The following is a 25,468-nucleotide window of genomic DNA, read 5'->3' on the forward strand; positions in this document are numbered from 1 at the left end:
ATTTACAGGAGGGAAATATTCTTAGCAGAACAACTGCAGAACCGTGAATAATTCAACAAGAAACATCAACGATACAGAGGAAAAAAACATTTTAAAAGAAACTTTACATTTCTGAATCAAGGTTTATTATAAATCAGTTTCTCAGGTGCAAACAGGGAGAATAAACATGATAAACATCCAGAATGAAAAATAACGGAACCTCTGAAGGAGCAGAACCAGGGAACCTTAGTGGGTAAACTGGACTTGAGCACCAGTACAGCTCAGACTTAGAAATTAGAATATTGTGTTAAATATGTCAAGCCAGTCTTCTCAGAAAGTCAGTCATTCTTTATTATGTTATTCTATTCAAGATTATCAAGATTTCTTTAGTTTTAATGATTATGGTTCACGATTCAAGAAAACCTTAGTTGTGTCTCAGAAAATAAGAGCATCACAATCTAATCAAAAATAGATGCTTTAGATCTAATGTCAGGTTTCTGAAAATTATCTGTAGTCCTGCATCACCCATAATCATCAAAATGACAAATTATTGTCCAAACAAAGACCTGTAAAATATTACTGTGCCATTATAGAAACGAGTTTGACTTTCTGAGATGACCAACACGAAATATTAAACTTTATGATGTATTAAATATATTTTTAGATGCACCAATAGAGAAAAAATACTGAAACATTTTCTAACAGCAGAGTTTTATGTTTATGTCATTTATGTTCGTCAGCCTGCACTTGATTCTGGAAGGAGATAAAGAGCAGCAGAATCGGTTCTGACCCAAACCAGGGTCCAGAGCTGAACCGGGTCTGGAGCCGAACTGGACCTGAACCGGGTCCAGAACTGAACCGCATCCAGAACCGAACTGGACCTGAACTGGGTCCAGAACCGAACCGGGTCCAGAACCAAACCGCATCCGGACCTGAACCAGGTCCAGAGCTGAACCAGGTCCAGAGCTGAAGCCAGTTAAACTCGTCAGACTTCACAGAACTCATCAGAGCTCCAGAACCTCTCGGTTCTTCTGGGTTCGGATCTACAACGTAGAACCAATTCTGTCCTTTAGATCTGAACGTCTGCAGGAATCTTCAGAACGGATCATTAAAGAAAAATTAACTGTTTTAAAACAATGATATCAAATAGTTTTAAATCTAAAGATACGTGGTGTTGTGTTGCAGGTCCTACAGGAAGTTCCTGCTGTTTATCGGTGGAGTGTGTGACCCTCACTGTTTGTGTTCAATCTGTTCTTGTCGAGGTTTTGGGAGGAGGCGGCGTCTGACGGCCATGTTGGCGGTCCGGAGACGACACGCGACACCGGGAGGCCCGGATGAGACGGCATGAGCAGGAAGGAGGGAGACGGTTCTTCTGGACTCTCAGGCTTTATTCTAGGTTTTTTATAATAAATTCCTTCAACAGGGCTGAAAATAGTTTTGTTATGGCCAGGATGTAACAAAAGGTTCCCCAGAACATGATAACTCAGAGCTTCAAGGTTATGTGAAGTCCAGATGGTTCAGAAAGATCAAACTATGGTAGAAAATAATGTGACTTTATAGCAGCTCTCTGTGGAGAAAACATTAAATAAACTATATTAGGACAGATGAGGGAACTCTAAACAGATTGCACATTAAAATAACCAGGAAGGGCTTTAGTGCTTCAAGTGTCTTGAGGGCGGAGTCATTTGATCATAAACTAACAGAAAGTCTAACATGAACAAAAAAATACTTGGTGAAATAAACGTATTAGTGACTACAGGCAGCATGCTGCAGGAGGCTGTTACTGTTAACCAGATTATTGCTAATCCTCCCGCTGACCTTCACCTTAAAGGTCAAATTAGTGATTAAATAAAAGCGTCTCAGACAGAAAGATATGCTCGATCATAAGCAGCTTCATTAAGACAGTAATATGAAAGCTAACTGGACACGGCGCTAGCATTTAGCCACTCTGGAGCGGAGGCGCAGCTTGATCTGCTGGCTGCCGTCGCCGTCCTTCGTCTCCTGGTTAATAATCTGAAAACACAGACAGGAGAAAACATGGCAGAGGAGCAAAGCAGATAATTGAAGAACATAACCAGGAACAGATGTTCCCAGGGGCGTGCTTTAAAAATATATACCGTATATATAAATGTTAGCCACTAATAAATTCAAGATGGCCACTGGGTCACCAAGGTAAAACTACTTATGCACTAAAACTAACAAAAGAATACTTTTTGTGCCAAATCATACATAATAGAACCCATAGAAATGATATTTGCTGATATTTATTTTTAAAGATGGCCACCATTGTTGTCATGGAAGATAAACTTTTGCATTAAAACGACCAAGTACATGAAGGTTTGGTGTCAAATCAGAGCCTGCATCTTCTGAACTGTAAAAATCACGTTTTCTTCATCTTGTGTTTGACTTTTCTGGATGACATTTTCCAAAATGGCCACCATAGTTGTATTGGAGAAAATGTTTATGCTGAAATCAGCAGTAGTTATTGCCAGTGGTCGACAGCTAACCAAAAGGTTTGATTCACTAACCACTAGTTCACCAAACAACAATCGTAGCTCCGCCAGCGTTAAACACATAAAAAGATTAGCAGACAGGACAGCTAAACAAAGTTAGCAGAAGCTAACGCTGAACCACCGACCCAAAGTCACATCTAAACATCCCTCCAGTTAATGACTAGTGACAGACTCCTAAATTATTCAGTTTCATGTTGGTTTTGCTTCATTTTATTAATTTGAAGTTGTATGAAAACAAGTGATGTGACAAAGTTTATCCAGGTCATAAAAATACGGAACATTTTATGGCAATAACTGGTTCAAAAGGATCAAAATTGTCTGCTAGCTTGAAATTCAAGTGGCTGATGGGAAATCTGAAAATCATAAGGCCTGAGTGGAGAATATGCAGAATAATTAAAATATTCTTTCAATACAAAATGCTAGTTTTAATATTTCGTGGGTGGGATTTGAACCCAGAACCTTTCTGCTGCAGTGATACCAACTCCTCCACTGAGAAGTGAGCAAATAAAAACATTCATTTTCATTCTCTAAGACAAACCTACATATCCAGGTTTACTGTGAGGTTCAGAATAAAGATGTAAAAATAACCCCAACATCTCATAACCCTGCAGTGTATTCAGAGAATTAATAAGTCAGATGAAGATGTGAGCCGCAGCCCCTCGTCACGCTGCCTCGGCTCCACTCACCGGGTGGGGGGGCATTTCCATGGGGCAGGAGATTTCAGGCCTGTAGAGTTTCTTTCTGCTCCTCTTGGCCATCAAACGGAGGGGGGAGGAGGAGGAAGAGGAGGAAGAGGCTGACTGGGCATCCACTCGGCCGCTGACCAGGCTCATCATCTTCTTGGCTGCAGCAACACATCAGGATGCTTTCAGGGATTTTGATCAGCATGAACAAACAGCAGCACAAAGATCCAAGGCTTGGGAAGAACAAAATCTCATTCTGAGTCAACATTTAGAGAGGGAGAATAAAAGTTTCTGAGCTCTGCCTCTGTGCAGATGATACTCGGGTTTATGTCACCAGATCACATCATTTAGTCCTAGCAGGTAAAACACTGGATGGTTAATCTTTCCCAGTCAAATGAGAAGTTAAAGTCCAGTCCAACACATTTTAACCAGTCAGGCCTTTAGCAGGATCCAGAGCACATGTGAAGATGTTTCCTCATGTGCCTGAGCTGTGCTGGAGCTTCAGGACTCCTCACTCTACTGGTACCAGGCCTCTTCAGCCTCCAGGGCCATGGCAGCCATCTACTGTTGACTGTGGTTGAATTGTGTTTAGTTCTGGTGAGGAAAGGCTCCCTGCTCTGACTGAAAGGTTGTGTGTTTCTGACCTCCAGAGCCCAGCACGGTCGGGGATCTCTGCAGGAAGTCTCCGATCTTCTGCAGCGTGCCGTCCTTCCTGCTGCGGATGCTGCTCTGAGAGGCAGGGCTCTGGCCACAGGGGGGTAAAGGTGGTCAGCAGTTTGTCTCACAGCGTCCAGTTTAACCGTGACTGACTGTTCTGGGTGGTACCTCCTCTGTCCGTGGGCTCAGCTTTGGTGTGAGTTTGGTTCTGGTGTTCCTCCGATTCTCCGTCTCCACTTCCTCCTGAAAACCCAGACATGACTCATCTTTAACAAGGAGCTAAAAACAACATGTTTCATAATGACAGGTTGGAGCAGATGGAGGCGGTTCTAATTCAACACAGTGAGGAGCAGCCGCTGTGAAAATATACGTCATTAAAGAGGAGAAACAAGCTGTAATTTATATTTAGAGGCCAGGCGGAGGAGCTGGTAAACTCAGCCATTATCTGAGTGTCAAGTGTTTGGCTTTCTGGAGGAAAACCTGCCGTCAGCGCGAAGCACAAAACTAACCAGGTTCAATGCATTTCAGATTCAGACACTCAGCAGCAGCTAAACACAACAAACACAGATCCAGGCCAGCCTTCAGATGCCAAACGGCCACCGAACGCATCGTCATTGAACACATCGTTAGTGAAAACAATTGTCTGCAGACAGCAGCAGCTCCACTTGGTTTGACCACTTGGCCTGTTTACTGCAGTGTGATTCAGTTATTTCTAAACAGAATTCAACAGGAACGAGCTGCTGCTCCTCACGTTTATTTATCCAGACAAACAAAATGAGCTAAACAGTGAAGATCTAAATTAACTGTAATATTTGTTCATCACCTAAAGATATTTCATTATTATAAGAGTGCATCAACCTTTCGTCATAATTGAGGATTTTCAGAAATAAAACTGGTTTTAGCAGGAAAGAAGAAAACATTTGTTAATGTCCGATCAATCAATCAATGATCAGGTTTCTTTTGATTCCGATTCATCGCCTGCAGCTCAACACTGGAAGGCATCCAAACTGAAAACTGTGAATTATCAGTGCTTCTTCAGATGACTTTAGTCATTTTTATTTCTCTGCTGAAGTAAAACTGCATTTACAATTTTTATATTCTAGTTTTTAAAGAGAAAATTGCAATCAGCAGATCAGAGTTTAGAGAAAACAGTAAATCATCAAATAAAAGCCTGATCAGTGGAAACAAAGAAGGGATGTGAAGGAGAAATCAAGCAGTTTTATTCCTGCTGGCTCATGTTTTACCTAAACTTCAGATTCAGTCTCTGCTGTCGGCTCAAAGGTAGGAAGGAGTTTTAAAGGATTGTAAAGTTACAGCAGTTTAAAGCCTCAGTGGATCAGGGATCAAATCTTCTCCTTCCCTGCAGAGTTTTGCCACATTATCAAATCAAAGAAATGTGAATCACAAGCAGCCGTGGAAGACGAGGCTGACCTGCGAATCGGCTGATTGGTTGAGGAGAGGAGTGGGCGGGGAATCAGGGAGAACAAAGGTCACGACCTGTGGAGTCATCAATGACTCACTGGATGGTTTTAGAGATAATCAGAGTGAGAACGGAGGAGCGGGGCTGAGAGAGAGAGAGAGAGAGTGTGTGAGGCACAATGTGGGTGTGTGTGTGTGACAGAGGGTGTGTGAGCGAGGCAGAACAGGCGTTATCGTTGTGGAGGCGGAGGGATGAGAGCTGATGAGGAGCGGAGATAAGCTGGGATTGGACGGCGTGGAGTCAGTAAACAAGATGGAGAGGATGCAGCAGAGCCGGAGAACAAGGAGGGAAAGTAAATGAAGAGAGGGATGGAGAGAAGGAAGAGATGAGAGAATGAAGAGAGGGATGGAGAGAAGGAAGAGATGAGAGAATGAAGAGAAACAGAACAGAGGAAGAGATGAGAGAATGAAGAGAGGGATGGAGAGGAGGAAGAGATGAGAGAATGAAGAGAAACAGAACAGAGGAAGAGATGAGATCTAGAGACGGTGAAATTTGTCTGAAGTTGATTCATTTCCTGTTCTGGAGGATCCCAGATCCCAGGCGAACCCATCAGAACCTGAAGGTCGATTCTTTCTAACCAGATTCATCGTCTCTAACTGAGCCGATACAGAGGAACGCAGACAGACGAGGAGTGAGGAACCGTCATCACAGTGACGTTGCAGTTCTTACTGACGTCTGTTTAAGAACATTTTGGCTCGTTTGTTCTTTTCAGGCAGAGGAAAACTTGGCAACTAAAAGCAGCAACTTGGGCGTCAGCAGTGACTTCAGGATGTAACTGAACCGTTTCCTCTTCCTCAAAACCTTTAGACAAGAACATAACTTTTACCAGAGGATAGAAGACCAAAGTAATGTGAAGGTCAAAGTTCAAATCAATGTCCATTAAACTTCATGAACGCTCCATGTTCTTCGTGGTTGTTCTTTTCAGGCAGAAAAACTTGGCAACTAAAAGCAGCAACTTGGGCGTCAGCAGTGACTTCAGGATGTAACTGAACCGTTTCCTCTTCCTCAAAACCTTTAGACAAGAACATAACTTTCACCAGAGGATAGAAGACCAAAGTAATGTGAAGGTCAAAGTTCAAATCAACATCCATTAAACTTCATGAACGCTCCATGTTCTTCGTGGTTAAAGCTACAAACTCCAACTGGAGCCTTCAGGGCATCAAACCAACATCGACCTGCACGTTTCTGTTATTTTATGTTAAATTTTGGTCATTTTCACATCTGTGAAGTTTGCTGCTTAATTTAACTTTCCAACCAGATTTAAGAAGAGTAAATCCAGAGTCAGAGTTAATATTCTTGCTGTAGGTCTGATCCAGCAAAGACGATCTGGAGGAGAATGAAGGTCCTTTAACACGAATCCTCAGTGAAGTCTGACGCTCCTTTTACGAAGCCACACTTATCATCATGTACGTCAATAATCCCAGCCGACTGAACCAGAAGAGACAAAACACATTTCTGAGATTTTCTGGGACAGCAGCTTCATCAATAAATCATTAGGAGACGGACAGACAGACGGACGGACCTCTGCCTGGCAGGCAGCAGCATCATTACAGACAGACGAGAGCTGGGAGGTGAGCAGGACTGGAAGAAGCAGTTTATCTTCATGTTTAAAAAAAACCTGAACCAGTCGGATCCGTCCTGGTAAGAACCTGCTCAACCATGTCAGCCGCAAATTACAGCTTCTCCTCCGACAGGCAGCAATTACATGCAAATTAATCGGTTGATTTAGACGGCTTTAGAAGATAAATGACCTGAAGAGCTGGAGTCAGAACATCTACAGGTCCTAATGCAGAGACACAGCGCTTCTCATTTCAGATCGGGTTCATTAATATGATCGTTTATCCACTTCTGTTCAGTCTGTAACGCGCTGTAAGCTCGACGTCATTCAGAGGTAATATATTAACTTGACATTAACAAAGACTCAGCGGGACGGATCATCCAGGAAATGATGGACAGGGAGAGACTGACTAAAACTACCTTAATGACGGACACATTCTGGGATTTATTATGAGTCTCTGCTTATTCCCAACCCCAAATGAGCAACTTCACAACCAGCCGCTCATTAAATTTGCGACTTTTAAAAGATGAAGCCCAAAGCCGCTTATAATAATCGGACTTGGCGACAGAAACTGAAAATAGTTCCAGTTTTCCACCAACAAAATGCGATCTCCTCCATTGTTTAGCTATATTTCTGTCGCATAGAGACGCCGGGTCACCGACAAGACGAGTAGAGGAAATACGATTAAATAACAAAAAGAAGATAGTAAATAAAAATGATTTTGATAAGTAACTGTAATCTGACTATTGTATTTGAAATAGCAACGTTATATTATTCGTTACAGAAAAAGTGATGCTGACGTCAGTAACGTTACTGACATAACTTGCCAATACATACTCAAAGTAGGAAAACATTTCCACTGATCCCGCTCCACACGCGCACTTACAGTACCAACTTTTTCCTAAATCCACAGAGTTGATCGTGTGCGTAAAAGACGTTTCTCTCACATCAGTAGACAGCAAGCAGATAGCTTTTCCGGTTTATTTTTTTCCCTCGCACCGCGCCTCCCCTAAAGTGCTCTGGCGCCCCCCAGGGGAGGCGCGCCTCACACTTTGAAAACCGCCGTTCTAGATTTTATGTTGCTTTATTCTATGGAATGCACAGAAAAATGTTAATTTATCTTTAAACTAAATGAAAGATAATGATCAGGTCAGTAGGAGATGGAAACCCAACATGGCGGATGTTGATGGGAACCATGGAAACCCAACATGGCGGATGTTGATGTGATGGTGAAATGGTTCTGTGGGTTCTGGATGGAAACATGGTTCTAATGAGGGAAAGCAAACGGTACCTTGCGTGCTGTTCGTCTCTTAGTCCTCCTGAAAATGTGAGACTTAAACAAAAACAAGAATTCGGTTAAAAAGCAGCTTTAATTTGATGTCAACTCCTGCAGTTTAACGGTGGCAGACTAACTCATAAATATTATATTTTTCATCTAAAGCAGTAAAAACTAATAACTGAAGACAAAAGATGAAAATATGAGCAGAAACTTTCTGAACGCCTTCATGAACATTTCTGAAAACTTTGACTGGTCCAGAAGTGAAGGTTACAGTGCTGTTGGGTAAATACAGGAGGCTGCTAACACTGTAGCAGTCAGTGTTACAGTAGCTCTGCAGAAGCTTCTGACTGTAGTAGTTCAGGTGTCTCTAGGTTTTGTACTTGATTTAAATAATTTTACCACCTGCTCAGTTTTATTCTGCTCCCAGTCTTACTTTTTAAATGACTCCAAACACATTTGGTTGTTTTATCACCTTAGCATTACTGCTGCAACATTTCTAAAATGAAATAGAAATAAAATATATTACAATGAAGTCTGTTCTGGTCATATCTGTTCCTGGACTCAAATATTCATACAGAATATTTATTAAAGCTCGTTACTTTAGTTTCTGTAAAGGACAAAGAAGAAGCTTTTTTCCTGCATTTGTCATCTCTAGGGACCAATTTAATTTTAATATTCAAATGAACTTGAGCTATTATTATTGAACAGAGATTAGTTTTTCATTTCAGATACTATCTTCATATTCCCAGCTAGCTGCTCTGGTTTGCCAAGCAGTAAATTGGATTCTTCTGATGGTTTTTATGTTAATCTACAGTTTTAAGTTTCTTTTAAAACGCACTGAATAACTGGACGCTTTAATTAGCTGAGAGGCTCCAAACAATGGAGAACAGCAGCTTGATGGGTTTTAAATAAAACATTCAGACAGTTAAACTCTCCTGAAGCTCAGTCTGGAGTCCAGATTCAGAAAACTTCACCTGAACTCGCCGTTTAGTTTTAAATCCCTGGGATCCGACACAAACTTCCATCTTCATCTACAGGAGCAGCACAGAAACCCAGAGGTGATACATCCACAGCAGGATGAGTTGGGAGGTCATGTGGGGTCACCGGGGCGACCCATGTGTCACCCCGCTCCACTGAGGGCAGGTCTGACTCACTCCCAGTTAAATATGGGAGCTGGGACATCTCACCGTCTCCTCACATCCCTGCTGCCAAACAACAAACCCTCTGCAGCAGGAGCTGAGAAAAAACCTTTCAAATGCTTTTTCCTCGTGAGTCAGAGGAAGACCTCGACATGGCCCGGGGTTTGATCACCTATAGATTACAGCAGAAATCATTATGAATAATATCTGATTTGAATGGTGGGACAGTAAAATTCCTCCACAATAACTGGAGGTTTCGTAAAGAATTATCTTTACAAAACACAACCAGCAACATTCTGGCTCTTTAATCCAACATTATTATAGGAACAGAAAGAAGCTGATGACCTTCGTTTTAACAGAGAAAACATTAAGAAGGAGCCGATCTGGGCCTCGGAGGAGCCATCATTCTGGAGAAGTGTTTAGCACTGGGAAGACGGCCTGCAGTCAGCAGGACAGACGGACCTCCAAGTTTCCATGGTGACCCCAGCAGACGGAAAGGAAAGCAACACTTCCTTCACCTGAGCAGGGATCAGACACTCAGCTGCTGTCATCTGGACGGATGAACAGATCCGTCTTTTCAAGCTTCTTCCTTCGTTCTGCAGACGGGTTTTCCTAAAGTTCAGACTCTTCACTGAGAACGACCGGACGGCGTGAACCAGTGGAGATGACCAACGTCACCCAGGAAACCAGTGACACATATACAGGATGTGTCCCCTAACCCTGACCCTATCACACCACACACGTAAATAATCTAGCCAACTCTCCAGCGTATATTACAAGACATTTTAAGGTCTTAATTTAAATACAGGAATTTAAAACTCAAGGATGTGTGGAAACTCTCTAAAACAAAATTCTTTTTTCAGAGTTTTTCTGCTTTAGTAGGAAGAAAGGCTACAAACAGCAAAGTGTTTGTTTAGAGCCGCAGCAGGTTTCCATCAGGAACAGTTGGACTGTACTCCTCCTGCTTTCTCTCAGGTAAACCTCCAGGTGACTTCAGTCTGAATCCTCCTACCTTCTCCATCTCGCTGCTCTTCCTCTTGCGTGCAGTCCGGTTGATCTTGACGGTGACGGCGCTGTCGTCGCCCTGCCGCCGCAGCGCCAGGCGGTTGGGCTGCAGCGGGCTGAACGAGATCTCCAGCTCCGGCCGGGGGAAGCGGCTCGTCCGGCCCGTTTCCGTGGAAACCTCTGAGGACTCCAGCACCGAGGGGAAGCCGGACGAACCCTGGGGGAACAGCGACACTGAACTCAGCTGCAGTACCAAAGAGACCCTGATGCTTTGACTAGGCCCTTCTCCTCTTCTCCTATCCCCAGTTCACACTACCCAATTTTTTCCTTTCGACAATTTTAGAAAGTCCAACATTCTAAGATTGGCTCTTGCGATAATCGTAACCGATCATCCAGCAGTGTGCTTTTGTGTTACGACTGATCGGGTCCAGACGGCAGAACAACGGGACCGCTCTCTAAAATCGGTCATACTCAATATGTTGGATAGTCTTGGTCAGTTTATCACTGCAGCCTGTGGGGTTTTCCCTGATCGGGAGCGAGAACGCAGCCTGTTGAATGTGACAGGCAGCCAATCAGAAAACGCGATGACATAAACAGGGAGGGGAATCCAAACATCTGACCTGGCATGAACAACATGAATGTATATTCAACACTTCATGCAAGGAATAGCCACAGAAATGACAAGGAATTTGACAGATATTGCTGATTTTTACAGGGTTTTCTGAGTGTTGGTGAAAGGAATCGGTCCGTGTTGTGTGTTGCTCTTGCCGTGTGGCTGGACACACCCTGATCGAACCCGATCAAACCCGATATTTTTGTCGGCTCGTGTGGTCCGTCAGGTTTTGAAAATCGTGCAGTGTGAAGTGGACTTACCCGACTGCTGGAAGACGATCTGGTCTCCCTCCTCTCTGGCTGCAGCGGTTCAGGCTTTGCTTTCTTAGCCAGAGCAGAACTCTCACTCTGTGAAGGAAAAAAAAACCCACATTATTTCAAATCAATACCTAAAATCAATACAATATGCTATATGTAAATCATCTGGACTTAAAGTAAGGATTAAAAAATGTGATTCAATCAAACTTTATAAGGAAGCATCCAGGTAAAAAAAATAAAGATCTGAAGTTTTTTCTTCCAGGAAATCATGGTTGACACTCTGAATGTTTTTGCTACAACATTTCATCCGTCTCCAGAAATACTCACTAATATTTCAACATTTCTCACGTCTGCATTTAAAGAGTGGGGAACATCTCAGATACTGAAGAGGCTCTACGTATTCACAGGTTCTAAACTATATGAGTGTTTCTGCAGCAGTTTAAATGCTTTAGTATTTTAAACTGGCTCATCTTTTTTCCTGTGGGACGTCAGAACTCTCCTGTTTGTCAGATAAAATCTGACCGAAGACGGTTCTGACCTGCTCTGCTGCGTTTTCCTTCAGCCGCACAATCTCTGCTTCCTTCTCCGCTAGAGCCGCCCGCAGCTCTGCCACTTTGAGAGAACGACGGCCACCATTAGCCTGCAACACACACACACACACACACACACATTAGAGCCACTGAACTACAGGAGCCTCTCCAGGCACCATTAAACTCTGGAGGCAAATGGGAAGAAAATCCACTAAATAAACGACTAAAATGTTGGAATTATTCCCAAAGCTGAAGCTCAGCTGTCATCTCGTTGTCAGGACAGAAATATTGTCCTAATTAGACACAATATGAAAAAACTAGTCGACTAAAACAACAGTTTATCATCAGAAAGTCCAAACCCAGAGTCCATCTGATTGTTCTGGTGAGCTCTATGCTAGTTACTAGCTGTGGAGCCCCAGGTGTGTGTAACACACACACCACATCAGCAGAGTCCGATCGCCCAGGCGAACTGGTCCTGCAGACACTTCCTGCTCCGTTTGGAGCGGTTTGGCTGATGAATCTCTCAACTTGATGAAAACTTGATTTAAAAGTTTCCATATTCAGCTCTGAGTCGCCATTCATCAACTCAATAGCAGCATCCACAGAAAGTTTGTTTATAAAACCATTGGTTGTTCTGAAATGTGACTGATGTTTAGTTTTGATAAATGTTTTAAGTGTTCTTAATAATTTGGTTCTGTTTGTTTTATCTTTAAATGATAACATTTGTAGCATTGTTATTGAGCTACCAATGGCAATAAGGCCAATCTTTAGCTTTATGCTAGCAATTTTTAACATTATTCAAATATTTCAAAATGTATTAGTTTTTACCTTTATATTTTCCCATTAGGATGCTGGTTTCCTGTCCTCAGTCATAAACATCCCAGTCCAATAATTTAGTCCTAACATAATTATTTTTATTTAGCGTTAAACGTTACGCTGGTTATTCTACATAGAGAACTGTGGAAAAAATTCCACATGTATGACAGATGAAATAATCCTTTCATGATTTTTAAAGATTAACTTATTTAAGCTCAACTATAATCCTAAGATCTTCATTTTCCTAAGATCTTCATTTTCCTTCACTCTGCTTCCAGTCAGATGGAGAGCAGAGGTAAAAATATGGAATGTTTCAGATCAGATTTCTGATTTACTTCTTCTTTCACCAAACCCTGATCATTTTTGATCATTAATAACATCTGATGGGACAGCCTGACTGATTTATTATTAAACAGACATTCAGTCTGTCAGGTGTGAGGAGGGACGGGTGGCGCTGCACTGACCCCTGCTGGTGACGCGGCGCTCTGCTGCTGCAGCTCCTTGATGAGCTTGTCTTTGTCTGCCTGGCTGGCCAGCAGCTTCTGCAGCTGCACCTCCAGAGCAGCGACCAGCGTGTCCCGCTCCGCCCTCCAGCTCTCCATGGCTGCCTCCTTCTCCTCCAGCCTGGACTCCTGGGAGCAGACGGAGAAGTGTTGGAGAAACATCTGGAGCTGCAGATGTGTCACCGTCCGGCTCTTACCAGGAGGCTCTGCTGGCGACAGTAGCGCTCTCGGTCTTCAGCAAACTTCCTCATCTCCTGGTTCCTCTTGTCCTCCGCCTCTTTGGCCTGGCCAATCAGAGACAGCTTCTCCTCTTGCCACTTCCTGCGTTCAGCCTGCTGTTTCTCTGTCAACACCTGCAGGACAAGCAGACGTCCATCTGTCTATCTGTCCACAACGTTTCTCATCCAGATAGACTCCAACTCTGCAGCTTCTACCTTTAAGCTCTGTTGGGCTCGGGAAGCTTCGTCTCTGGCCAGCCCGAGGTCGTCTGAAGGTCGGCCGGACCCTGTGTTCTGCTCCAGCAGCTTCCCCTTCAGCTTCTCCACCTCTGAAACAGAACACAACTCACTTTGTTACATCATTCTGTCAGTAAAATCACCAGTTTGTGTCGACAGATCTGAAGTTTTTAGTGCTGAATGATGGAGTGAAGGTGTTGACCGGTTCTTATCCAGGTGTCGGCGTCTCACCTGCAGATAACTCCTGCATCAGACGCATCTTGTCGTCCAAGACCTGCTCCATCTGCTGCTGTGTCTCCTCCTGCTCCGTCAGCGCCAGCCGCATGTCCTCCATCGCCTGCTGCTTGGCCTGCAGCTCTGCAGAGGAGCAGACAGGAACACGGCTGACCTCAACCGCTTCGCAAAAGCAACAACCTGATGGAGGACTCAGCTGGACTGTGGCCCTGAATGTTTTCACAGTTATTTTAAAGGAGATCTGTCATGCTTCCTTGAATAAGTACAGGTTGGGGCTGTAAACGTTACATGTTTTATATATGGTCATTCTCAGATGATGAGATTTCACCTCTTCTGTTCTGCATGTTTTGAGTTTCTTCCAGAATGAGCTGCTTTAGTGTTCTGTCACTTTTATGCAAATAAGATGCTGCTGGCCACGCCCCCAATCTCAACGTTTACATTTTAAACACATTAAAATGGCTGCAAACAGAAACATCTGCAGACGGTGACACAGTTAAAAGTGATTTTTTGTTTCAAAATCCCTGATTTTGTGGAGCTACTTAATTTATAGCTTTTAATTTTGCAACATTTTTCCTTCAAACTTCTTCCAAAATCTTCATATAGAAGGAAGAAAATTGCAATAAACTCAGAATTATGCATCAGCGAACATCAAAGCAGCCTGATGGAGACTAATCCATCCCAGACTAAGAGGATCAGGGAGCGGTTCTCTACCTTTACAGGCCTCCTGGTAGAGCTGGGCAGCCTTGGAGTCCTGTTGCTCCTGGAAGAATAGAAGCATGAGGAGCTGTTAGGATCCAGCAGACTGGGAGGAATCAGACACAGCTGGAAACATCAGGGTTGTTTTACGGCTCTGAGCTGCTGGATGGTTCTGTCTCTGCTGCTCAGCTCCGACTGCAGCTGCTTCTTGGTTTTTTCCGCGTCAGAAAGCTTCTGCTTCAGGGCCGTCTCATTTGCTCTCATGGCCGACACCTGAAACAGAGATCAGTTTCTGCAGGTTTCACCAACTGACATATCAGACTTTTAAAGACTTTTATGAATTCTCTCTTGACTCCATGCTCTACTCATAACTTTGTTGAAATAAAATTCTTCAGTAGGTCAGAATATGTTGCCATACCACTGTGTTTGAAATGCACTAAACCTGCAACGTCAGTTTGTGTCGCACCAAATAATGCTCTTAGACCGATGCTAACAGCAGCAACGCAGACCCTTTACTGAGCCAAAGCATAAGCACTGAATGCACGGATCATCACATGGGTGGGCAACAGAAGTGAGCGAATGGTGAAGACTAACTTCATCCAGCACGCTATAAATTTGCATTCACACATGACAGAAAAAAAGCGAGCTAGCAAAGGTGTAGCAGGTAGTTAGTAGCCTGAACCGCATTCAATATGAGATTAAACTGCCATGCCACGGCAAAATATAAAACCTGTGATTAAAGTATTTAAACCTGACTTACATTGTTAGTGTGTATTTAAGACGTCATGTATTTTAATTTAAGACTTTTTTAAAATGCACAGACACCCTGAAAACAAACCATGTGCTCCAGATTAAGATATTCTAATTTACAGAGGTTTAGTCAGCCTTGTTTAAAACCCAGCTGGCTGTGTGGATGTGTTGACCCAGTATCCTCCAGTGTTCTGATACGGACCTCCTTCTGGACCTGCTGGACCTGCTTCCTGTAGTCGGCCAGCTTCTCTCTGAGGTCTGACGAGTCGTCCTCCTTCCTCTGAAGCTCCAGATGGAGGCTCTTCACCTGCTGCGCCTCCTCTTGAGCCTCCAGCTTCAGCCTGGACAGAGACACAGGAAGGAGGCGAGATCAGGAAGGAGGTTCAGGAAGAGATAAAGAAGCGGCTTCATCTTCGTCGTTACCTGCTGATCTCCCCGGCTTTCTTCTCCAGCTCAGCATCCTTCTCAGCTAAGGCCTCATGAGCCACAGCCAGCAGCTCCTGCCGCCGCTCCACCTCCTTCCTCCTCACTTCCTGGACAGCAAGGCTCTCCTCCTCCTCCCATCGCTCTACTTCCTGCAGCTTCTCCTGCAAGGTCGCGACCTTTTGCTCGGCTTCCTGCAAGGTCGCAACCTTTTGCTCGGCTTCCTGCAGCTTCTCCTGCAAGGTCGTGACCTTCTGCTCGGCTTCCTGCAAGGTCGTGACCTGTCGCTCTGTTTCCTGCAGCTTCTCCTGGAAGGTCGCGACGTGTTGCTCAACTTCATGTAGTTTCCTTTGCAATGTTACGGCCCATTGTTGTGACTCCTGCAGATTCTCCTGCAAGGTCGCAACCTTTCGTTCTGCCTCCAGCAGATTCTCTTGCAAGGTCGCAACCTTTCGCTCGGCTTCCTGCAGGGTCGCAACCTTTTGCTCTGACTGATGCAGGTTCTCCTGCAGGGTAACAACTCGTTGCTCTGCTACCTGCAGGGTCGCGACCTTCCGCTCTGCTTCCTGCAGGGTCGCAACCTTTTGCTCTGACTGATCCAGGTTCTCCTGCAGGGTCACGACCTTTTGCTCTGACTGGTGCAGACTCTTCTGCAGGGTCGCGACCTTTCGCTCTGCTTCCTGCAGCTCCTCCAGCAGCTTTCCTTCCGTCTCAGCGGATCTTCTCTCCATCTCAGCCAGCTTCTCCTCCAGCTGCCGGTCCTTCTCTCGTCTCATCTGCTCCATCTCAGAGGAAGCCTCTTCCTTTAGGGATGTGATCTCCCTCCGGAGGTCAGAGTTCACCATGTGCAGGTCTTCAACGCTGGTTGAGGCGGTGTTGCTGTGGAGCTCAGCTTTTCTCAGGTCGTCTCTCAGTTTCTCTGCAGCTTCCTGCTGCAGTCTGAGCTTCAGCTGCAGCTGCTCTGCTTCCTGAGTGGACGCTTCCCGTTGGGATTCCAGCAGTTCTTCCTGCTCCTCAAGCTTCCTCTGCAGCTCTCTGACCTGCTGCTCTACTGCAGCCTCTCTCTGTTTCCTCTCCTCATCCAGCTGCTGGATGAGTTTCTGCTTCGTCTCGCTCCTCTTCTTCTCCTCCTCCAGCCTCTTGCTGAGCTCAGAGACTTCCTTCCACAGCTGGATGTCGACGCCGTCAGAGTAAGAGAAAACAGGCGCGTGCAGCTGCTTCAGTTGCTGCAGCTCCTCTGTGAGGACGTGGATCTGGTAGGACTGATTCTGGATCTTCTCCTCCAGCTCCTCCACAGCAGGCTGCATGTGGACTGCAGTCTGCACCTCCACCCGCTCCGCCACTCGGCTCTCCTGCTGCCGCCGGCTCTCCTCCAGAGCAGACTGCACCTCCTGCCTGGCTCTGCGCTCCTCCTGAAGGGAGGCCAGCGCCTCCTCCTTCCCCAGAGTCTGGTACTCCAGCGCAGCAATCAGCTCCTCTCTCTTCGTCTGCTCCTTCTGAAGCGCAGCCAGAGCTTCCTGAAAGGAGAAGAACTCATCATTTCTGAAGAAATGTAAATGAAAACACTGATGCTGCTGGTCACACAGTGCCGCCATGAAATGACAAAGAGACTGAAGTTCTTCATAGAGAATGCACTAAACTTCTGCTGGTGGGATCGTCATGGAAACCTGTTGTTGATCTATAAAAATGCAGGAGCGTAAAATAACGTGTTCTGGGTTCTTTGTGGAGATTTTCATAGAGTCTTAAGGCAGAACTCTGAATCGTTGCTGAATGGAACAACTCAGTTCTGGTGTTCCTCAGGAATGTGTGATTGGTCCTCTTGGATTTTTTTAACTGCGACACATTCCTGCCAAAAACCCTGAGGTTTAAGCATCACAACTGTGCTGAGAGAGCAGTTAGCTCTGATAGCTAGCCCAGCACAAGACACCAGGCCTGATGGGAGAAGATGACAAAGATTAAAGCTTAACTAACCAACCAAATAATTTTATTTGGAGATAAACTGTCTAAATAGTTCTTATTAGTTCCATCTTTATTTTGCCTTGCGAATTTTGAGGACATTTATTTAATTCTGCAGGTGGGAGTATTGATGTCTTCTACAGTGTTGCCTTACTACAGAACAGCAGTGTCCCTCTATAGTGTCTCCATAATATAATAAAAAAATATCAGAAAATTCATTTCAAATAGCGCCAGAGTTCAGTTTTCCTTACCTGGAGCTGATCTTCATCTTGGCCTCGCTCAGAGCTGTTCTGTGAGCCCAGCTCTGTCTTCTTCTTCAGGTCCTCCAGCTGCTGCTCCAGCTGGGCCACCTGCACCGACTTTTCCTGGAGCTGATGAAGAAGCCATTTCTTCTCTTCTGCTTCATCAGCTTCACAGGAAAAGACAAAAAAACAGAGAAAACAATATTGATTTACAGTGTCTGCTGGGCCGTTTGCTTCTGATGCCTTCAGGTGTCGTTGGTACCTCTGTGCTCGTGGTTCTGACCATCTTCGGGTTTCTTTTCAGTCGGTCCGGATCCGAGGCTGAAGTGAGACGCACCTGGCAGCTCAGAGGCCTGACAGCTTAGAAATCTGTCCTGAAAGGAAAAACAAATGAAAAATATTAGAGATCTAGCCACAGATCCCGTCAGTGTACGTCCCATGGTCAGAAGGCGTTACCATGGTGACTGTGTCCGAGCTGCAGCCAGCTGAGGACATGTTCCTGGTCAGGTTCTTGAAGATCTCCAGCCTCCTTTCAGCTCGCTCCTCCAGAATCTCCCTCTCCCTGACCAGGCGCTCACTGACACACACACAGACACCAGTTAGTGGTTCTGGTTCTAAACCAGTTCGGAGTGGAGGAGGGAAGCTGCGCCTCACTCGTAGTCCTTCTGCATGTCGGCGAACAGCACTGAGAACTCGCGGCTGATCTCCTCTCTGACCCGGGCCTCCAGCAGCAGGTTCTCCGAGCGCTCCATCTTCAGCTGGACCTGCAGCTGCTTCAACAGCGCCGCCTGCTGCTGCAGGAACAGCAAGGAGAGAGACGACGCTGTAACAGCAGCAGGAGACGTTTCTACAAACCCAGTCAGTTTGGGTCTGAGGTTTATCAGCCGACCCGAATCGCTCTGACATTGTGACCAAAATCAAAACTCATCTGAAGAGATGAGCAACGACTGGAAGAGATGGACTCAGAGTTTTATCACAATGTTTTGTGATAGTATTGTGATAACAAAAATGGCCATAAAAGCCATTTATTACCTTTTTTATGGCTGTGAACGCTAAAACGATACAATAAGTGCCCACCCTACCTCGTGCTTCGCTTTGCTGATGATGACATTCTCTTCTTCTCCTCTGTCGGTCATCTGATCCATAGTATCCTCCATGACACTGTCTTCTTCTTGCTCGTCCTCTTCCTCCTCTTCTTCTTCCTCCTCCTCCTCATCCTCTTCCTCATCCTCCTCCTCTTCATCCTCCGGAACGTCCTCCAGGCTGGTCTCCCAGCCGGCGCTCCTCCTCCCTGAGGCTCTGATGGAGGAGGAGTCACTGCAGGATGGGACGGCAGGGAGCGGCCTGGAGATCAGGACGACCACCTGGAACCACGGGAACAACAAACCTCAATCAGTAACATGTGGCTGAGTGGACATTCATGACATTAGTCTGCAACCTGCAGCTCTGAAGAAGTAATGGCTCTGGAAAATCTGCCTCAAAAAAATGCAGAATCAACACATTTTTAAAGAAAAAGATGAATATAATAAGTGCAGATTTCAACAGCTCCTTTTTTTAAAGTTTTTGTAAAAGATAAATGTGGCTTTGAATTTCCACCACAGAATGACAGAAGTCTATTTAAATCTAATGATTACTGAAGGGCAATATGGTTGACAGGCTTCACAATCTGCACTCTTTTGGTTGAATGCAGTATTTATTTACACTTTGGTTTTATGTTTAGTTTTTATTCAAGTACATTTTTGTTAATGGAGACTGAAAATACATTTTATTTTTGTTTTGTTTATTTTGTTTATCAGTTCCAGTGTTGAGAGTTCTTTTGAAAATAAGATCTGTGGCAGGAAATCACATGCATTATTACGTCATTTCCATTAAATCAGTGTACAAGGGTCTGCAAACAATATTATCGTTTATCACAATAATTTTTGAGGCAATTAATCGCTCAGCAAAATTTGTTATTGTGACAGGCCTAGTCACAGGTTGCCATGGTGATTCCTGGTAACCTGTTCCTGTGAGCAGGAGGAGCCCACAGCACCACTCCTCCTCAGTAGAAACATTTAAGCCCGACGGCTCTACAGGGACAGAGAGGACGACGGTACGGACCTTCTGGGCCACGGCGGAGAACTTGAGGACGTTGAGGGTCTCGTCGTACATGGAGGCGCACTGGTTGATGTTGACGATCATGCAGGCTCTGCCCCGGCCACAGAAGAAGCCCTGAAGGTAGTGTGTGAGCTTGCTCTCCCTGAAGGGAATGTGCTGCAGCAGCCTGAAGGCAGGAGACGACAGACTGCTGGTGGAAACACGATTCAACCCAAACTTTAAGAAAAAAGAAGCGTGTTGAGTTTTTATGTTTCAAAACAGAACTGGATAAACACATTTGCATCGCACACTCTGTTTAGAAAGTTTCTCTTTCACATTCTGGTATGACTCCATCATCTTTTCCATATCAACTGGCTCAGTGTAAGACGACCAACGGCGCCCTCTGCTGGATGGAGGAAGTACTACAACACTGACAGACTATTATTATTATTAACTAACAATCATAATTCGGCTAATTGTTTGCTTTCTTAATTTTTTGTAAAACTAAATGAAATGACCGAAGTTAGAAGCAAAAACAATAGCTAGCTAGCAACGGTATAGTAGCAGCTAGCTACCTGTAGCTGCCTGTGGGAGCCAAACTTCTGCCTGACAAACGTTCCACAAGAGAAATTTAAAAAACTACATACATGAGAATAAATGGACCTGCCACAACATATTTAAGACCAAATAGTTCTTGTAGATGTATTTCAGACATTTTAAGGCTTTAACGCTTTCCTGTGAACGGATCAGAACCAGCAGGCGGAACTGGACCTGGAGGCCACTCACTTGGCCTGCTGGTTGTAGCGCAGAGCTTTGATGCACTTTCCCAGGATGAGCAGCGAGGCGTTGATGTTTCCTGCCTCCTTCAGGCGCTCGCCTTTGTTCTGAGTCTTGGTGCATCGCTCGGAGCCGGCCAGGTCACACAGACACAACCTGCAGGGTAGAGCGGCCATGTTTAACCTGCACACGCTGGAGCGGGTGAGGTTCCCCTCTACTCACTCGCTGATGGTGTGGACTCTGAGCGGGTTGCCGTCCTCTATGCTCAGAATCCGGATGGAGAAGATGCTGTGACTGGAAGTAGACAGTCGGCCGTTAGAGAGCAGCAGGAAGCAGCTGGGCGTGAGGATTGACGGCGACGCTGCTCACCTCCTGCTGGACAGCTGGTTGAGGCGGGTGGAGGAGAAGCTCTGGTTCCTCCGGCCCATTTTCACCACCCTGAGTGCCTCCTCAGCGCTGCTCACCTGGACCCAGCGCAGATCTGAACACACAGCAGCCATCAGTCGCTTCCTGTCTGACATCAGGAAACCTTCAGCTGCAGCTCTGCGCCCTGACCTTTGACGTAGGGATTGCTGTTGGCGTCCTGTGCCAGCCGCAACACCGGCCTGCGCGGCACCCCGCTCGGCGCCACCTCCAGGAGATCGTGGATGTTCTCGTTGTAGATCTCACAGAAGGAGACCCAGACGGAGAACTTAGTGTTGGGTTTGATGTCCAGGATGATTCTGTCTTGGGCTGCAGTACTGGGCTGCGGCGCCGTGGAGCCTGCAGACAACAGACCTTCTAAAACCCTACAGACAGCTGCAGAGAAACACGCTGGCTTAAAGCTACATCTCCAAACATTCACAAAAACATTATTTCTATGTCCTGACAGTAAAATATAAAACAGTTCATCTGATCAAATTAAATCTAATCTCCTCTGCCATCTGCAGAAATACATCGCTTGGTAAAAGACAACCAATTAGAGTTAGGAGGAGGGTCTTAATGCTGTCAATCATTCCGGTGTATACACTGGCTCTGATTGGTTGTTTCTGACTGCAGCGGTGTATTTCTGCAGATGGCAGTAGGACCACTGGGAAGAGTTTGATTAACTGTTTCATATATTTCTGTCAGGACATAGTGACAGTTACAACACATTTGTAAAACACATTTTTATAAAAGTTGCCTACTGCAGCTTTGATCAATAAAATAATTAGAAAAGCTGCTGGTTGAAATAAACAGATATTAGACTCACCTTCAAACCAAGTCTGGCTGGTCGCGTTCTGCAGGCTGCTGCTCTTCTCATTCTGAAGGAAACAGAAACAAACAGATTACATCCAGCATCAGGTGACCTCCAGAGGTCAAGAGCTTTCCTAGCAACGCTGAGCAGAAAGTTGAGCTTTCCTCTTAAAACTGAACCTTACTAATCCTGATTCTGTTACCATGGTAACTCAGTCTGAACTCCTGAGTCTGAATTCAGTTTTAACAATATTCATTTGAATTTCTCTCAGAAATACCTGCCTAAAAATATAGAAATTTATGCCAAGGAAATGTGTTGTTGACATGGTAACTGGGTCAGTTCAGATTTATTCAGTGGGAATTTACTACAAATGTCGCCCAAAGGAACTCAAAAAAAAAAAAAACTTAAAACCGAAATCTAACAAATTCAACCCAGTCATATAAACACATTCAAAGCTTGAGAGAGAAACTCTACTGTTTACCTGTAGAACTAATGCTTTAAAGTTCAACTCCTCACTGTAGAATAATCAGGTTTATTCATCTGACTCAGTTCATATACAACCATAATAAAATCATTTCAGAGTCTAACTGTAAACAGTCAGTTTTGCTTCAGTTGGGCCCAACACCCAACTGGGCCCGTCCGGGTCCAGTTGGGTGTTGGGCCCGGAGCCGCTCACCTCTCTGAGTTGTTTGAGCAGGCTCTTCTTGAACAGCGCCTCGTCGGCCTGCTGCTGGCGGCTCAGAGCCAGGAACTCCCTGCAGCGGTGCGGCTTGACGCTCAGGCCCTGGAACACGTTGTCACCGATGCTGCTGAAGATGAGGCGCAGCGCCCGGGGCAGGATTCCAGCTTCAGCTACAGAGTCGGGACCTTCAGCAGCACAAACAGCAGCACAGTCAGCTCTGAGCGCTCCCTACAGGCAAGAGGCCCTTCACACTGCGGGTTGCTGTACCGAGGAACGTGAAGGTCTTCCCAGAGTTGGTGACTCCATAGGTGAAAACCAGAGAGTTTTCTCCTTCCAGGACATCTTTGACCAGATCTTTGACGGTGCCTTCGAACAGCTCACTTTGTGTTGTTTCTGGGCCGAAAACCTTAAAGAGACAGAACCGTTAAATCAATCCTCCATTAGCAATAACACACTAAATCTGAGAAATATTCAGTAAAAATACTAAAAGGTGATACATTTTTATTCATTTAAAAATTAACACTGTCACACAAATATACTGTTTACGCTGCAATGCATCCTGGGAATATGACATATGCTAGGTGCTACAGCGCTAGCTCCATATTGCTGGAACATAAATTTTTGAGCAATAAGTAACGTTCAACACAACCAGAGCACATTGAAACAAACGACAATGCAGAAATGAGGAGATGGGAGATGAGGAGGAGGAGGAGGCTGGTGTTGGTTCTGCTACCAGTCCAGAAGGCGAGGGAACGCTGAAAAAAGCTGAAGTTTATCATTCAAAATGTTTACATTAGCATTGGGATCAAAACACTTTCAAATATAATAGAATGGTTTGTTACAACAACTTAAAGATACGTCATAATAAATATTCGTCTTCCAATTTCTTAGCTCCTGCTAATGGAGCTAGCACTATCGCCTGCTAGTTGCGTTAGTTTTAGCTCCTGCTAGTGGCGTTATCTCTAACTCCTGCCAATGGTGCTAGCCCTAGCTAATGCCGTTAGCGCTAGTAATGATTAGCTACAGCGACAGACCTTGGCAATAGATCTTGCTAATGTGTTAGCTGCTGCTAATGGCGTTGGCTTTAGCTAATATAATAACAGTAGATTGGCCAAACACATTAGCTTGTTTCCATAGATACCTTGCATATGACGGGAAATAAAAACTTTTAGGCGGTTTGTCTCCACCCAGACGTTTTCTGTGCTGCTCTCATCAGCCTCCACCACCATGACGTTTTGTTTTGTGTGAATTCACTATGACCTAAACGCATCATCATCGGCCCAGCAGGCATTACACAGCTGAAAAAGTTGCAACTAAAATAAGTGGAAAATATAATAAAGATACATTATGTTTTTTTTTTAACACATAACAATAACTTATGTACAATAATGTATGTACAATAACATATGCAGTGTAACAAATAACTAACTAATTGTGTATCCATTTAACAAGATTCAGATGGACTTCCTGTTTATGTCCCAGTCAAAGTCTCACCCTGGAGAACTGGAAGCGTTGGCCGGTCTGAGGAAGGGATTTATCACTGCTGAGCCGGGCCAAAAGGGACAGACTGGGAGGCTTCAGGAGAACCGTATCTGGGGTTTCCATGGCAACACAGTCCTGCAACAAAAGCACATATGATCTGTGTGATCTGCTGCAAGTTGTCTTCCAGATTAATTTAACATTGTCTCCACAGTTAGAAGCATTTCTACCTGTGACTCTCCATTGCTTCTTTCTGCTGAGGTCAAGGGTCGGATTCTGAGGTAAACCTGCAGGTGTTCTTTGTCCTCTATGCAGGAATGCTGCAGAACAAAACAAAACAAAAGAACAGTTACAAACATAAAGCACTGTGGGTCAATGAAGGCAGATCCCAACAGGTGGTATGTTGAGATTCAATACTTTAAAATAACTTCTATTTTAACCACCAAGCAGCTCGGTCTGACCGGTAGTTCTGCTGAGGGGATGAACTCTGCTGAGAGTTTACTTTTCCCATCTTCAGCGAGTCTTCGTAGGTCAGTTTGGTTCAGGCAGGAGTCAGTCATTTTTCTACAGAGACAGAAAAACAAAAGCATTCAAAAACACAGATTATCTAAAGGCAGAAACTTCTTGATGCCAATTAAATGAAAGGTTTCATCAAACTGACAAATCAATGGTGATAAAAACTGACCAGAATATCTTGTTTTCTTTTTCTCGAAGCTCTTCGATAAACAGAGGGAATTTCCTTCTGTTTCAATGCTAGATAATGCCTGCGCTAAAAATATATCTAAAATATAACATCCTGTCAAACAATTGTTTTCATGTTTGTTATCTTTCAAAATTTTTACTTAAATTTGTTTTTGTTTTTTTCCTTGACGACATGAAACGCTGTCACCTGCCAACGGCTAACACGGCTAGCTGGACACGGCTAAAACTTTGCTAAAGTTCGGTAAATTTAAAGAAAAAACAACCCAGCTTTCATATTACAACTACGCCCAGTACTGAAAATGTACTCACATAGCAGCTTTACATTCGTAGCATTTATACAAACAAAAATAATACGTTTTCTTTTTTTCAAATTGACATGCTAACTGGCGTCGAGCTAAATCACAATAAACAGTCGCGGTTCTGAGTTTGAAAGAGTCCAATCGTGGCCAAACAGAAGTTGCGCATGCGCTTTAGCTGTGTGGCGTTCATGAACTATATTTGAGCTCGGAGTGCGAAATTAATCACCGGAATGCAACAGTCAGACAAGAAGACAGTAATTTTAAGAAGAGGTGTCAAAACTATTCACATTCTCTACTTAAGTAGAGGTAGAGACACTTGTATGAGCAAATATTCCAGTAAAAGTAAAAGTAAAAACAGGCTGAACTGCTTTACTAAAGTTAAAGTAAAAAAGTTTTTAAATGTAATTAAATACAAAAGGTAAAAAGTCATTGTCATCTTCAAGAATACAAAATGACTTTCGAAAATGAA

General features: G+C 44.5%; 1 protein-coding gene across 6 annotated transcripts; it reads right to left on the reverse strand.

Moving 5' to 3' along the window:
* Positions 1–1,515: 1,515 nt before the first annotated feature.
* kif20ba (kinesin family member 20Ba) lies at positions 1,516–25,147 on the reverse strand. 6 transcript variants are annotated; one of them, XM_044136945.1, is made up of 32 exons: positions 24,684–25,147; positions 24,460–24,562; positions 24,229–24,318; positions 24,014–24,136; positions 22,787–22,925; positions 22,514–22,704; positions 21,853–21,904; positions 21,177–21,419; positions 20,991–21,102; positions 20,844–20,915; positions 20,631–20,777; positions 19,869–20,055; positions 18,851–19,132; positions 18,423–18,559; positions 18,225–18,345; positions 18,031–18,142; positions 17,778–17,935; positions 15,571–17,087; positions 15,350–15,488; positions 14,548–14,670; positions 14,413–14,461; positions 13,699–13,824; positions 13,447–13,559; positions 13,210–13,365; positions 12,974–13,141; positions 11,702–11,803; positions 11,167–11,253; positions 10,301–10,510; positions 4,001–4,075; positions 3,820–3,919; positions 3,179–3,336; positions 1,516–1,992 (listed from the first exon to the last, which is right to left on the reverse strand). In XM_044136945.1, the coding sequence occupies exons 2-32, from the start codon at positions 24,556–24,558 to the stop codon at positions 1,912–1,914; spliced, it is 5,469 nt and encodes a 1,822-aa protein (XP_043992880.1). In that variant the 5' UTR covers positions 24,559–24,562; positions 24,684–25,147; the 3' UTR covers positions 1,516–1,911. The 6 variants fall into 6 exon arrangements, with proteins under 6 accessions (XP_043992880.1, XP_043992878.1, XP_043992882.1 ...); XM_044136943.1 differs by having other exon boundaries at positions 18,423–18,562; positions 25,010–25,146; XM_044136947.1 differs by having other exon boundaries at positions 18,423–18,562; positions 21,177–21,383; positions 24,684–25,146.
* Positions 25,148–25,468: the final 321 nt, after the last annotated feature.

The sequence above is a fragment of the Gambusia affinis genome, linkage group LG13, assembly GCF_019740435.1.
Source record: "Gambusia affinis linkage group LG13, SWU_Gaff_1.0, whole genome shotgun sequence".
NCBI classification, from domain to species: Eukaryota; Metazoa; Chordata; class Actinopteri; order Cyprinodontiformes; family Poeciliidae; genus Gambusia; species Gambusia affinis.